At 39.6% G+C, this 16,546-nt stretch overlaps 2 protein-coding genes and 1 pseudogene across 2 annotated transcripts in view; all 3 read right to left on the bottom strand.

Moving 5' to 3' along the window:
* Window positions 1-16,546, bottom strand: part of MRPL37 (mitochondrial ribosomal protein L37) — a 911,410-nt gene that overhangs the window by 129,939 nt on the left and 764,925 nt on the right. The gene's annotated exons all lie outside the window — the stretch shown is intronic.
* The window catches only part of TCEANC2 (transcription elongation factor A N-terminal and central domain containing 2), a 45,679-nt gene that overhangs the window by 6,000 nt on the left and 23,133 nt on the right, over window positions 1-16,546 (bottom strand). The window contains exon 4 of the mRNA XM_050803584.1: window positions 3,119-3,312. Within this exon, the coding sequence (XP_050659541.1) occupies window positions 3,119-3,312 (194 nt within the window). The remainder of the gene's footprint in view (window positions 1-3,118; window positions 3,313-16,546) is intronic.
* Window positions 1,702-3,109, bottom strand: LOC126962598 (cytochrome c oxidase subunit 7B, mitochondrial-like; annotated as a pseudogene).

Below are 16,546 nucleotides of genomic sequence, written 5' to 3'. Positions count from 1 at the left end.
AGATGCACCTTTAGGCTGTGCGTATTATTCTTCATCTATGGCTTTCGCTATTAAAGGATATGAGTGAAACAACATGGAAACATTTATTTTTCTACAAAAATGTAATGAGAAGATTTGGTATTTGCAATAACACATGCTAGGATCAAATTGTAGAGGCTTTTAAGTCACTGGGCCAATAACTTAAACCCAATGCTTTACTGCTGCCTGATTAAGTACATTTATGGAGATCTGATGTCTGATTTGAATGCACTCAACATTGGTTACTGTCAAAGACCAGATACTGAATTAGATGGTTCATTGATTTACTCTCATATGGAAATATCTCAGATGATGATAGGTGCTAAGAATTAACCTTATATAAAAGGGCTTGTATTTATATTCTCTGACATAACAAACTGATAAACATGCTATCAAATGCTGTTTATGCAAGGAAAGCAGAGTTATTATTTTTTTATTTTTATTTTTGGCTAAGGAAGACATTAAGATGCATACTTTTAATTTTTTAAATTTACTCTTTGAGAACAAAACCATTCAGCTATGCTTAATCTGATGTTTTTTCCAATTATGTTGGAAAGCACTAACAAATGTATCAGTTTTTTAACTTTGCTTTATAACACTTGAGTGCTTACCACTTGATGTGCCATTTAAAGGATAATTAATGGATAAACTAAAAGGATAATTATCATGGAGTTTAATATAGTAGGCAAACTGCTCATTAATCCTTACAAGCATAGCTTTGTTATTATCATTTACTTAAAAAGATACCACAGGGAACTGGTATTTACCACCACATTAACTATATATTATATACCCACACTGTATGTTTCTGCAATAATTTTGACTTATTTCAAAACTAAACTTTATTTAAAATAAATCTTGTTGGCTAATTGATACTCTGGAAAATCAGACTTATAACTTTCATGTTTTGTTTTCTCTTCTAAGGGTTTAATACTCATATTAAAGCTTCCTTTAGGAAAAGTTAAGTGAACTTTCAGCATAGCAATTCACTGAACTATCAAATAGTCATTAAAAATTATAAACATGGGCCGGGCGTGGTGGCTCATGCCTGTAATCCCAGCACTTTGGGAGGCTGAGGCGGGTGGATCATGAGGTCAGGAGATGGAGACCATCCTGTAACATGGTGAAACCCCATCTCTACTAAAAATACAAAAAATTAGCCGGGCGTGGTGGCGGACGCCCGTAGTCCCAGCTACTCGGGAGGCTGAGGCAGGAGAATGGTGTGAACCCGGGAGACGGAGCTTGCAGTGAGCCGAGATCGCGCCACTGCACTCCAGCCTGGGCAACAGAGTGAGGCTCTGTCTCAAAAAAAAAAAAAAAAAATTATAAACATGAAAAAATAAAGATATATCGAAAAGGATACACAAAATGACACTAAAATTGATCAAGATTAAAGAGAACACAAATGTAAATAATTACATCAATTTTCTGCAATGTTACTTAAATAATCAATAAAAATATCTTATGGAACTTTCGGCATATAATTCACTCTATATACATCTTAGTTAATCATAACTTGCCCAACATTCATTTAAAAAACCGTAACAATTTACCAAAAAAGGAAATGTGCCAATGTGTTAACAAGATTATGTCTGGGTTACATTTTTTTCTCTTTTATAAATTTTTCTCATTTTCTATTAGAAGTTTGTATTTAAAAATCCACAACTTTATTTATTTATTTTTAAGGTTTCGAATGTACTTTATTTCTTCAATAATGCCATATCTTAATGGGTACACAGTGCTTTAACTTGGCATCAATTATGAGTTGTTTTTTAAACAATTCATTATTACATCAGCTGGGATGATTACCGATCTCTCCCTTCCTTTGGGGTGACTCTGCCAACAGGGGACAGGTTCCATTCTATTCCGATTTGTATTGCTACATATTTCCATACAGAAAGTGGCTCCACTAGCTAATACAGCACTACCGTATTTATCATGAAAATCAGGTGTACGTTTGTGGTGGCTCTGCCTTGCCATTGTTTGCTGAATGCTTTGAATTTGGAGGCAACTTAGTGCATTTTTGACCAAGAGGAACATGGTGAAGGTGAAGACAGAACTGTGGCAATGCAGCTGCTGCTTTGGCGCAAATTCACTTCAGATCCAAAACTTTATTTTAAAAAAAGTAAGTACTATATCACAAGTCTTTCTTTTGTGGATAAATAATTGAGATAGAATGGCAAAAAATTTTTTTAGAGACTGTAGTAACAGATCTAGCGTTTAAATCAGACTTCTGATTTGCTTCTTTTATTAATATTAAATTGTTCTCTAAGGATACTTTAGCAGAGTTGCTCTGGGATATCCTGGGATAAGGAAGAAACATGACTATTATATGTGTTATTTTCCTGAGTATTAATCAGCTTATAAGATTTGTTGTTTGATGATGACAATGAATATTATTATTAATGAGCAAAAATCCTTCTTCCAGGATGTATACCTCAAACCACGAACATCATCTGAATTGTAAGTCATGAAGATAGGGAGCATGTCTATCCAATCGATTTTATGACTTAAAACTAAAGATATGGCTGTTGACGAAAACTGGGGGATCTGAGTCTTTTCACTAGACAACTATTTATTTTACTATTGATATTCAGTCCATCACAGAATTTTTACTTCAGCGAGAAGGGAAGGAATTTTAAATGGGAAGTAACCAACATTCATTAAATAATTTCTAATCAGCAGGCACTACTATTCTTTTGCATATATGGTTCATTTAACCTTTTTAATACCTTAGGTGGTAGGACTTACAATCCTTATTTTACAGATTAAGAAATCAAGTCTCAGAAAATGTTAAGGTATCTGCCTAAGGTATCACAACTAGAATGTCAGGGTTTCAACCCCAGATCTTGCTAGTTCAAAAGCCTGCCTCCTACAACACTGTCTTCTGGAATGCTCATAAATCCAGAATCCTTAAAGAATAACTGGTTAAAATAAAGCCACAGCATTAAGACTATGAAATCTTAATTATGAAATCATGAGGTATTTAACCAAGAGCACCTACTAATCACATCCAACCAGGATATTCACTTTATTTTTCTTCTATTTTAAAAATTAATTATTATGGGTACAAAACAGTTGTATATACTTAGGGCATTACCTTTAATTCCAAGGCTTCTGAGAGTAATTTCTGGGCATTTTTCCTAAACGACTCGGTTTTGGGATCACTTTTAACTTCAATAGAAGGTCTATTTGAATGTTTTTCAATGAAAGTTTTCCACTCAGTGTAAACTTCTCTGGCAAGAGAAGCCACTTCTGAATCTGAGTGTTTACGCATCTTGTTCACAGTGTGACCTGGAACAGGAAGAGAAAAACCAAAGGAAAAGTTGTTACATCTTCTTCTGAAAAGTGCAGGACTAGATGGACTGACTGACGTGTGGTACTGAGAAAGTCATTCACACACCCAAGGATGTAAAGACTCTTGTGCAAAAGAAACCTGTTTCAAAAGGACTGAGATAATAAGATAATCACTGGGGGAGAACCAGCAGCCTAGCCAATGAATTAAGTCATAAACTAGAAGCAAAATCAATAGATTCTTAAAAAGAACAACAAAGGTAACTTCTTTAACCAAAAATTACTATAAAAGAAAATGAATTAAGCATTTATCTAGTTTTTTTGGGGAAGGGGGTACATACTATATTTCAAGACAACAAAATAGCCCTAGTTATTATGGGAATATTATTTAGCTAATAAATGTGAAAAGACTGATAGAATGAGAACATTTTTTTGTAGCCCTGATGAAATAATTCATTCAGAGACAATCATCAGTGGATGAACTAATTCAATGAGTCTGATGAGGAAATTTATAATGGAGGGATGAGCTGTCATCATCTAAACCCACTGTTCAGTGTTAGCATCCCTAAGAGTGGGACTATCAGACAGAAGAAACAGAAGTACTTCACACCCTCAACCTATGAAGTAGTCTTATCCTTTTCCCCAAAAGAAAAAGAACCATAATCCAGTTAGTCATTCAAAGCTAACTTCCAATCCACAGGAAATAGGAGAGACAGAGGAATAAATTAAATTATAGTATGAAGAAACAAGACAAATTCTGAATGTGGGACATTCTACAGGACAACAGACATGGTTTCTTCCACAGTCAGTGGTTCCTTTTGTTGTTGTTTTTCGTTTGTTTTTCTGAAAAGGGGCTAGGGTTAGGGACTGAAGTAGATTAAAAGTCTCTTGAGTACAAACTAACAAATGCGATGCGTGATTCAAATCCCAATTGGAACAAACCAACTGTTAAAAGATATTTTGAGATAAACAAGGAATATGAATATGTACTAGATACTAAATTATACCAAGGAATAATTGTAAACTTTGTTAAGCACAAGAACAATGATACTGTGGTTACATGAGAAAATACCCACATTTTTTAGAGATGCATACTGAAGTATGTAGAGTTCAAATGACAAAAGGTCTGAGATTCTGCTTTAAAATACCTCAGGAACAACATAAAAGCAAAAACAGAAAGAAGAAGTAGGGCAAAATCTTAATAGTTATTGAATCTAGATGAAGGGCATATAGGAGTTATAATATTCTCTTTATTTTTGTGTATGTTTGAGAATTTCATAATAAAAATGGAAAAAAGGTGAAAGGTCAAAAATATCAATATGCAAAAGTACTTAGATAAAAATAAATGCCTAGAAAGGCTAAAGAAGTCAACTGAACACTGAAAACAAAGTTCAAAAAATGGAAGAATACAAGATACATATATATTTTTTAATTTTTAATTTTAATGAATGTTTTAATCCTGATCCATGGGTTGAATATAAGATAGATATATTTTTAAAAACCAGTAGCTTTTTAAAGTCAGCAACAGCCAGTCAGAACACAACAGGGGAACAAATCCTGTTTAAACTAGTAAAAACTATACAGCACTTTGGAAAGCATGGACAAGAATGGGTGTGTGAGCATGCATGTGTGCTGTCTGTCTATGCCCACTTCCTTAATGCTCTGGGATTCCTCCTTTTCCTCCATCCCTAGCCCCATTGCCCTGCCTTAGGGCATGTTGCCTCCAGATGACTATGAAGGTACCCTGGTTGACCTCTCTGGCTAAGTTTGGTACCCCTTAATGCCATCTTCCACACTGCAGCTAGGATAGCCTTTATTTATTTTTAGTGTTTTCTTTTTTAGGGACTTTTTTCCTAAAGCATAAATTTGACCATTTCACTCCTCCACTTAAATTCTTTGGTGCTATATCCACCCTTACCTCTTCATAAAAGTCCCTTCACAATCTGCCATCCTCCTACCTACTTTCTATCTTCATTTCCAGCTACTATCCACTGTCATCCAATACTCCAGCTACTTGCAGCTCCTAAAACATTTTATTTTTTATCTCTTTATTTTTGAGCACACACCCCAATGAACATTCTGTCTGCCTGAAATACTCTTACTTCTCTTTTTATCTGGCCAACTTCCATTCGGCCTTTAAGACTCATTTAAGGACCCCTTCCTCCAGGAATTCTCCCTTAATATCTCTAGTTTTGGTCAGTACCCCTGCTCTCTGCTTCCTTAGCACCTTGTGTTCTGTTTATCATGATAATTACTAGAGTTAGTTGTAATTATTTGATGGGTTATCTCTTTCGTTCACCAAATTGAGCTTCTTGCAGAAAGAGCTAACCTTAGGGGATGCTCATCTTTGTATCTCCAGCAGTGAGCATAGTGCCAGGAGATGGGAATCAGGAGAGCAGGCTGGTTGAATGAGAGACTCATATAAAGAATAACATACATTCCTACTACAATACATAACAGAAGATTTGAATAAAGGGAAAATATACCTTGTTACGAGATGGAAAAATCAGCACAAAAATGCCAATATAGAAATTAGTCGGCTGGGTGCAGTGGCTCATGCCTATAATCTCAACACTTTGGGATGTCAAGGTGGGAGGATCACTTGAACTCACAGGAGTTCAAGACCAGCCTGGGCAATATAGTGAGACTCTGTCTCTACAAAAAATAAAAAAAAATTAGCCAGGTGAGGTGGCATATGCCTGTACTCTCAGCTACTTGGGAGGCTGAGATGGGAGGATGGCTTGAACCCAAAAGTTCAAGGCTATAGTGAGCTGTGATCATGCCACTGCACTCTAGCCTGGGCAACAGAGCAAGACCCTGCCTGAAAAAAGAAAATAAAAGAAACAAAAAAGAAATTAGTTTATAGATTTTATGTAATCTCAACCAAAAATCTCAGTAGGCTATTTTTATTAGACTACAACCAAATACTTCTACACGAATATAACTCAGCAAGTGTATAAAATGCTATTTTGAAAAAGAGGAGTTATGAGGCACAACTAGCCTCATATCTAAGACCTAAGATATTAGAACATATTATAAAGTAACAATGTTGAAAATGATATGGACCAACACCAAAAAAGAAAATGGATAGGGAATAAAAATAATGAAGGCCGGAAACAGACTATAGTACATAAGAATTTAATACATAATGAAAGAGGCATCATTGAACAAAGGGAAGCAGAAAAACATTTTTATTTGAGAAAATGGTCAAAACATTTAGAAAATTTCTCCAATTATGCCAACTGCATAGCCCAATATTGTTTGATTCCTTTATTCTCCACACATTTATTGAAGGCCTGTTTGCTCTAGATACTATGCTAGGCACTAGTCATGTAGGGCTTAAACAAGAAATTGTCCCTGCTTTAAAGGTTCTATGAAGAGAATCCTGGAGTTGAAAAATAAAACTTTGAAGGGAAGACAGGGTAAAATAATATTGAGTCTTTAACTTCTCCCTCTAACCAATTATTTATCAAAAATTTGTACCTAGCCTTTCTATGGACCTGGGAAAGGAGTACATCAATACTCATCACAAGGAGGAAGAGGAAGAGGAATGCAGAGCACTCATTAGAAATGTCTAAAGGTGCTTCCTAGCTAGCGGTGCTTAGGAAAGTGCATTCCAATACACATCACTTTAAAGCACAAAGCATCCCTGGGTACTTTCCTCTTCTGGGTGGAGTTCTCCTTATCCCTGAGATTATTCATTCAGCAAGCAACATTTTATGCTCTTAGTCACTGTAGTAGATGCTAAAAATAAAATGATAAATAAGACAGTACAGGATGTCAGACCTAGATCCAGAGCATTTAAACACTTTTTTTTTTTTTAGATGGAGTTTTGCTCTGTCACCCAGGCCGGAGTGCAGTGGCCACCACGCCTGGCTAATTTTTGTAATTTTAGTAGAGACAGGGTTTTGCTATGTTGGTCAGGCTGGTCTCGAACTCCTGACCTCAGGTGATCCACCCACCTTGGCCTCCCAAAGTACTGGGATTACAGGCATGAGCCACCGAGCCTGGCCCATTTAAACACTTTTACCAGGCACTTACCTTATGTCTGGTGCTGAAGATACAGAGATGAGGAGGACACAGCCCCAGGAATTTAGCCTACATTTTACCTGCCAAAGTGTACAAAGAAGACACATGCACAGAAATATTCCTTCCAGTATTGTCTGTGATAGCGAAAAGCTAGGAATAACCTACAAGCTCATCATGAAGGGTCCTGTTTGTTAAATAAATTATAGTCCATTTAAACAATAACAACTTTGCAGCCATTAAAAACTAAAATAGGCTAGGCGAAGCAGCTCATGTCTGTAATCTCAGCACTTTGGGAGGCTGAGGTGAGTGGAACCCTGGAGGCCAGGAATTTGAGACCAGCCCGGCCAACATGGCGAAACCCTGTCTCTACTAAAATTACAAAAATTAGCTGGGCGAGGTGGTGAATGCCTGTAATTCCAGCTACTCAGGAGGCTGAGGCATGAAAATCGCTTGAACCTTGGAGGCAGAGGTTGCAGTGAGCCAAGATCGCACCACTGCACTCCAGCCTGGGTGACAGAGCAAGATTGTCTCAAAAAAAGAAAACAGGCCGGGCGCGGTGGCTCAAGCCTGTAATCCCAGCACTTTGGGAGGCCGAGACGGGCGGATCACGAGGTCAGGAGATCGAGACCATCCTGGCTAACACGGTGAAACCCCGTCTCTACTAAAAAAAAAAAAAAAACTGCAAAAAAAAAAAAAAAAAAAAAAAAGAAAAGAAAACAAAAAAACCAACAAAACACTAAACTAAAATAGCTCTACATGAAGTGACTGGAAAAATGATCAGTTTTTTTAGTCAAGTGAAAAAAGCAGGTCTCAGAGCACACACAATGTGAGCCAATGTTTATTTTTAAAACTACATATGTGTATACATATAAACAACATTTTTGTTTATATGCAAAGAAAAAAGTCTCAAAGAATTTACAATAAAATTATTAATGGTGGTCTCTTCTGAGTAGTGGGACTGTGTGTATCCATGCAGTTCAGCTCACAATCTAGTGGGCTGGCTCAACATGTCAACAAACCTAACAGCCTGGGCTGTGCTATAGTAGGGCAATATTCAGGTTTCTTCGGAATACAGATCCTTCCCTTCATAAGAGTCTCACCTTAACCTTTTCTCTCTCCAAGAAGGGCACTGCTGACCCAGCTTTATATATGAGAAACAATGCAGAAGTCCCTCACACAGAGAGTCCTTTGACTTGGTCGAATCCAGTGGTCCTTCTCCATCCTGACATTACTTGGCCTCTCTGTGGCATCTGACACTGGCTTTCTTCCTGAAATATTCTCTTGCACTGCTTTTGGAGACACCACCTGTTACTGGGTCTCTTCTTCGTTCTCTGTCTCCTCTGCTGGCTGCTGCTCCTTTGTCCAATCTTTCATTATCTGTGAACCCCAGTTAGGGCATTGTCCTTGGCCTCTTTTCTTTCTCCACTTGCCTTCCCTGAGTAATCTTGCCCACTCCTGTGGTCCAGCTACCTACAGGCAGATGACTCCCAACTATGTGTTCCTAGCCAAAGGTTCCCACTGAGCATGAGACCAAATATCCAGTCCCCTACTGGACATCTCCATCTGCTTATTCTGCAAACACCTCTAACTCAACATTTTTTGTCACAGAATGGTACCATCACCCACCCACCATTTTAGGATCCACTGTCTCTTTCAACCTTAAATTCAGCCATTCCAAGTCATATAGATCTACTTCCTTAATTCTCCCTCTATCTTTTACTCTTCCTCCTCACCTACTCTCCACTCTTACTGCCCTGATTCAGGTTCGCAACACTTCTCCACAGGTCTACTGCATTACTTTACTAACCAAACTCTGTCTCCAGTCTGGCCCTCTCCAATTCATCCTCTCTACTGAAGGCAAAATGACCTTTTTCAAACACAATTTGATCATATCATACCCTTAATAAAAATCCTCCGATGGCTCTCCATTGCCCTCAAATTAATTTCTAACATAGCATGAAAGCTCTGGATGACCTGGAATCTCTTTGGCCTCACCTGTCACCATGTCGCCCTCCTTCCTCCCTCCCCTCACTTTCACCCCTCCCACTCTTTTGCCTCTGTGCACTATCTTCTAGCCATAGACAGCAGCTTGCATGTCCCTGTTTGGGGTCATGCTGGCTGGCCTGCTCCTACTTCTGTGCCTTATCTCATACCATGCCCTCTGCCTAGAATATTTAAATGTCCATCTTATCCTCAAAATTGTAAATGTGTTGAGGGCAGAACCTCTACCTTACTTCAAGTTCTATTCCCAGCCCTCAGCATAGTGCCTAGCACAGAAGAGACGATCTATAAATGTTTGCTGAATTGAATCAGTTAAATAAAAAACATTTACATTTGACTTTCAAATTGGTTTTGTACTAACATTTGAATATGGATAGAGGTGATTAGGAAAATCACACAACTGCAAACAAAATAATGAAACTACACTGTAAAGAAATGAATCCAAAGGTGCTGAGAAAAGGAGAAGTTTCTAATTCTTATCCACCGCTGAGAATTTTTCCTGCTTATCACTCCGGGCTTTGTATGAATTATCTCATTTAATTTTTATAACAATGACTTAAATACCGTTATTATATCTTTTTTTACAAATGAGAAACCTAAACTCAGTAAGGCACCTTGCCCAAGGTCTCACAGCTAATAAGCGTGGAAGCTAGGATTAGAACACAAGCAGCCTGACTCCACCTCCAGAGCCTGCACACTGAACCCCTAATACACTATACTTCTCTGTTATTAGGGACTGGCACACAGGAAGTCTTCAACAAGGCTCTATTAGATATATGAGATCTATGAGATACTGTTATTCACATTCTTGGTATTCCAAAATCAGAAGAGCACAGGCCCTGAGAGGTGGCCAAAGGACAGAAAGCTTCAACTCACAGGTCCAGACAGTAGAGCCACTGCTTTTGGCCTGCAGTGGGCAGTACATCCCTCAGATAATCCCATAAGAGCCATGCCCAAACTGGGACTGGTCAGGAGTCTTTTGCCAACACCAGCCAAACCAGCCCAGGAAGGGTAGGTAGGGCTGTAAAGGAGCCCAGTGGGGGATGCAAGACTTGCCAGCAAGAGGGAAGAATTTCCAAAGAAGACTAACAGCAAAAAGGCAATTCAGTCTGGGGCAAGAAAGAGAAGGAGTCTGGGAAACCCTCTACTAGACAAAAACAGAGCAGAATCATAAATTTCAGATCACAAAGGGAATTTCATGATAACATTAATAATGACAGGCTGGGCATGGTGGCATGCCTGTAATCCCAGCACTTTGTGGGGGCCAAGGCAGGAGGATTGCCTGAGTGCAGGAGTTTGAGATCAGCCTGGGCAACATAGTGAGACCCTATCTCTACAAAAAACTTTAAAAAATAAATAAATAAAAGAATTGACTGGGTGTGGTGGCACATGCCTGCAGTCCCAGCTACCTGAGAAGCTGAGGCAAGAGGATCGTGTGTGCCCAGGAGTTCGAGGCTGCAGTGAGCTATGATCATGCCATTGTACTCAGCCTGGGTGATAGAGTGAGACCCTGTCTCTAATAAAATTATAAAATAATCATAATGACAGCAATGACAGCTATTGTGCTAACCACTTTACATATATTAATTCATTTAATCCTCAGAACAACCCTATGAAGTAGGTGCTGTAGTTCCCCATTTTATAGGTAAAGATACCTGAGGTACTGAGAGGTGAGGTAACTTGCGAAAAACAACAAGAAGCCAGACCGGGTTTCATATATAAGCAGTCTGGCTCCAAAGCCCACGCTTTAACCCTCTACTATTCCCTCTGGTGATCAGATAGTCCTACATCCTCTGATTCAGATGAAAAAGATGAGGCTCCATGACCTTTCCCCAAGGTCACAAGTTGGCCAGTAGCTACATCAAGGAAGTTAATGATCTGCAAAAAGTCATTATTTGCTCCATGAAGTTTATGTTTTAAAGTAAGCAGTGCCACTGGCTGGTCTTATGACCCAGGTCAAGTTCCCGGGGTTTAAGGTTAGGGGATTTCTGCATCCCAGCACACTGTTAAGACAAATTCCCTGCAGGAAGCAGTCTTTTGCTCATTTACCAAATATTAACAAATACTCACAGACATTGGGATAGAATGTTGAGCAAGACAAGACCCGGAAAATCCAGACTAACCTGTATTCAAGGAGCTCTAGGAAAGTCAGGGGACAACACCTAAACAAACAAATGCACACAAAAAGGTGTTACAAGAGTCCTAAGATAGTATTGAAGGGGGAACCCCAAGGAGGGCCAAAAGGGCAGAGGAGTCAATTCAGCTGGTAAAGGGGTCAGGGAACATCATGAAAGAGGCAATGCTTATCCTGGTCTTAATAATAACTCAGCCAGGCGCAGTGGCTCACGCCTGTAATCCCAACACTTACTAGGAGGCTGAGGTGGGGAGATCACATGAGGCCAGGAGTTCGAGAACAGCCTGGCCAACACGGTGAAACCCCATCTCTATTAAAAATACAAAAATTAGCCAGGCATGGTGGTGCACGCCTGTAATCCCAGCTACTTGGGAGGCTGAGGCATGGGAATCGCCTGAACCCAGGAGTCAGAGGTTTCAGTGTGCCAAGATCGCACCACCGGACTCCAGCCTGTCTGACAGAGTGAGACTGTCTCAAAAAAAAAAAAAAAAAAAGAAAGAAAGAAAATTGGAGACCCCTGGTAATGAGCATCTCTCCATAGTCTCTGCATCACCTCACTCAGGAACCTTCTTGCAGAGCCCTGAGAACGAAAAGCATCACACTCAGACAATGCTAATTTAGTTGGTGACTAAACTCCCAGTTCAAAGGCAACAAGGGCTGGATGTGCTGGCGCTGCTGTCAGATTTTTTGAAGGGCTTTTGCAAAACAAAAAATAATAATAATGATGATAACTCAAGGGGACAGGAATAACACAAGAAGTAGAGTGAACAAGAGCACAGAAGCCTGAAACGCATAACATAATTTGAGGAGTATAGTAGACACAACAATGGTCCCCAATAATGACTATGCCCTAATCCTCAGAACCTGTGACTATGTTACCTTACATGGCAAAAGAGACTCTATAGATGTGATTAAGGTTAAGTACCCTGAGATGGAGAGATTAGCCTGGCTTTTCTAGGTGGGCCCAATCTAGTCACATGAGTCCTTAAAAGTGAAGAAAAGGCAGAAAGATGGGTCAGAGATCAGATGTGAGAAGAATTCAACCGACCATTGCAAGTTTTGAAGATGGAGGAAGATCACAAGCCAAGGAATGCAGGTGGCCTCTAGAAACTAGAAAAGGCAACTAGTCTAGGAAACGGATTGTCCCCTAGAGCCTCCAGAAAGGAATAAAGTCCTACCATCATTTTGATTTTAGCCTTTTATTCATTTTTAGGTTTCAGGAGATGGCATAACATGGTATAAGAATATTTTAGCAGGGCGTGGTAGCTCACGCCTGTAATCCCTGCACTTTGGGAGGCCGAGGCAGGCGGATCACGAGGTCAGGAGATCGAGACCATCCTGGTTAACACGGTGAAACCCCGTCTCTACTAAAATACAAAAAATTAGCCGGGCACGGTGGCAGGCACCTGTAGTCCCAGCTACTCGGGAGGCTGAGGCAGGAGAATGGCGTGAACCCTGGAGGCGGAGCTTGCAGTGAGCCGAGATCGCGCCTCCAGCCTGGGCGACAGAGTGAAGACTCCGCCTCAAAAACAAAACAAAACAAAAAAAGAATATTTTAGCTTTGTCATTTATTATTTGGTTGTCTAACCTGGGAGAAAGTTATTTTAAACTCTTTAAGCCTCAGTGTTTCCATTTGTAAAATGGAAAAAAATTATCCTTACTTTCCAGAGCTGTTATATAGATCAAACAAGGTCATAGATGTGAAAGTACTTTGTAAGAAGAGGGGTTTTGTTGTTGTTGTTAAACAATCATAAACAAAAATACAGCATCTCTGAAATCAGATATGATTGACAAAACTTTTCCCAGAATATTCATATATACAGTATTGCAAAAATGGAGCATGCCTGCTCACCAGCTTAAGAGTACAAGGCGTAACTCCACTGCCTGATCAGCTCTTTACTCGATACCCCATGCTCTTTGGTTTCCTTGATAATAAAGGTATCCACTCACAGAGGCCTTATCACTGCCAGCTCCAAAGGCTTTTTGCTAGTTGGCCCTCAACTTCCCAGACCACTTGAGGACACCGAGGCCACTCATTTCCCCTGCCTCTAAGAACAGTCTTTGGTCTCCATGTCCATGTACTGCCCTGGCTCTCTTCCTGTCTAACCACACTTCCTTAGTCTCTTTATCTGGCTCCTCTTCTTCCTCCCACTTCCCCAGCATAGATTTTCTCCCAGGTTCAGTCCTTCAGCCCCTTCATCTTTCCCTTTACTTAGAGAATTCATCTACTAAGGTGATTGTAAGCAAACACTTCCTGGCAGATGACTTCCAAATAAGTATTTCCAGTCTAAATTTTGCATCTGAGCTTGAATCCCACATCTCCAACCGCCTGGTGGACATTTCCACTTAATGGGTTTATGTGAGAACAAAACTCTAGGGACACTGACTCAAATGGAAATACTGAGAGAAAACTCCCATTTGAGGTATACAAGAAAAGGCACTAAATTCTGATTTAAAAGAGTTAAATTCAAGCAGATGGCAGAATCCATAGAGCCAGTCCAATAAAATAAAGGGACATATGGCTGGGGTCCAGGGCACAATGGCAGTCTGCAAACCAGGAAGGAACACTGCCCCAGGAGACCTGGGTTCTCATTACCTCTCTGGTGCTAACTCATAAGGTGGCCCTGGATAAGTCACTTCATCTCTCTGGGTCTCAGTTTCCCTGTTTATAAACTGAAGTAGGTAAATGGATTTAAACGGTTATGACACTGACATTTACAAAGCTCATAGAAATATATAAGAAAAATTATAAGATCTCAGCAGTAAATGTACAAAGAACACGAAAAGTTTACAAAAAAAAGAAAAAGTGCCAAAAAAATGTATGGAAAACAATTCATTCTATGCGGCACATGAAAACAAGATGCTATTTTTACCTCTTAAATTTGTAAGATTTAAGAAAATGGTAGGAATGTAAATTGGAAAAACCTTTCTAGAAATCTAAGATTCAAAAATGGATCAGAATAGGAGATGCATATCCAAGAGGTATCTGAATTAAGGCCTCAGTTAAGCTGGAGACATGGACAAGCTCTCTGGCTAAATGCTCTAAAAAAGCAGCAAAAGACTAAGGGCTGAGCTTTATGGAAAAGCACCCTGTTAGGGGAGAGAGAACAAGGGCTGAAGAAACACAGAAAGGAAAGAAACAAGGACACAGAAGGCAAGAAGAGCTATAGAGAAAACTTGTTCAACTTTGTCATTTTCACTCATTTGAGGACTATATCCTGAGCTCCTGCTGTATACCACTAATGCTTGAAATACACTGGTAAATAAAATGTAACTTCTGCTGGCACAGAGTTACTGTCTAGCAAATAAAAAAATAAAGAAGTAAATAATTAAATAGGTGATTACAAACTGAGATAAGAGCTATGAAGGTAACAAACAGTTTAAAAATAGATACAGAACTGGCAACCAGTTCAGTGTCATTTATGTCAACAGAAAGGGAGTATCAATGGTCTCAAATTCACAGTCTGGGAAGATGAGAACTCAGACAAGACCATTGGATTTGGATAGAATGAAATTACTTGTGTCCTGAGAGAATAGTGGTTGCGCGAGAAGCCAGCTTGGAACGCTGTTCCCAAAGGATTGGGCAGGCCAGAAATGGGAGCTGCGAGTAGCCAACATTTTTAAAGGAATCTGGTTATAAAAAGAAGGGAAATAAGGTGTTTGGAAAAGGTGGCAAAGACAATTAAAGGGGAAGATTTGTGCTTGTCTGAAAGCAGCAAGAGTGAGCCAGTGGAGAGGATAAGGGTGGCAACATAGCGAGAGGCATCATCGGGGCATCCCCATTTTCCCTCACCTCCACGGTCAATTCCTTAAATCCAGCCCGTTCTCCCTGATAAGATTTCTCTAAGGAGCTATTTCATTTCTCCATTGTCTCAGTCCTCCAAGCCTTCATCATGTCTCACCTCAACGTTTACAGCCATACCTCATCCTCATGGCTCACTTCCTCACTTCCTTCAAGTTTCTGCTCAAATGTCATCTCTCAATGAGGCCTACTCCCACCCACACCATCCACATTCCCCATCCCCCCAACTTGTTGACTTTTTCTCTTGCACAGCACTTTTCATCTTCTAACATAACTACACAATTTGTTTATTATGTTTATTCTTTATTGCATGTCTCCTCACTGAGCTTCACAAGGGTAGAGATTTTTGTCTTGTTTTGATCGCATGTATCCAGAACACTGCCTGGCACATGAATGAATACCTGAATGATCCCCTATCTGATATCCTGATTTCTACCTGATCTTTCTCTATTAACACCCTTTTCCTATGCATTTTTCCCTTGGTCACCAGAAACACTCATCATGTCATCCTATAGTTAACATTAAATGGTTCCAGTAACAGCTGTTTCTCAAGCTCATAGATTGCTAAGAAGATACCCACCTTCACTGCAGTGCTATTCACAATAGCAAAGACATGGAATCAATTGAAATGCCCATCAATGACAGACTGGATAAAGAAAATGTGGTACCGATACACCATGGAATACTATGTAGGCATAAAAAAGCACAAGATCATATCCTTTATGGGAACATGGATGGAGCTGAAGACCATTATCCTAAACAAACTTAACGCAGGAACAGAAAACCAAATACTGCATGTTTCACTTATAAGTGGGAGCTAAATGATAACTCATGAACACAAAAAAAGGAACAGACACTGAGGCACTGACGTCTACTTGAGGGTGAAGTGTGGGAGAAGGGTAATGAGCAGAAAACATAACTATCGGGTACTAGGTTTAATACCTGGGTAACAAAATAATATATACAACAAGCCCCCATGACATGGGGAGTTTACCTATATAACAAACCTTCACATGTACCCCCAAACCTAAAATGAAAGTTAAAAAAACAAACAAAAAAATACTCATAAAATAAAATTTTTTGTTGTTGTTGTTTTTGTTTTTGAGACAAGGTCTTGCTCTGTCGCCCAAGCTGGAGTGCGGTGGCATGATCTCAGTTCACTGCAACCTCTGCCTCCCGGGTTCTCCTGCCTCTGCCTCTCGGGTTCTCCTGCCTCAGCTTCCAGGGTTCTCCTGCCTCAGCGTCTCGAGTAGCTAGGACTACAGGCA

The sequence above is a fragment of the Macaca thibetana genome, chromosome 1 (assembly GCF_024542745.1).
Source record: "Macaca thibetana thibetana isolate TM-01 chromosome 1, ASM2454274v1, whole genome shotgun sequence".
Classification (NCBI taxonomy): domain Eukaryota; kingdom Metazoa; phylum Chordata; class Mammalia; order Primates; family Cercopithecidae; genus Macaca; species Macaca thibetana.
Note: the sequence above shows the minus strand (reverse complement) of the source record. Positions and strands in the feature narration are given on the sequence as shown.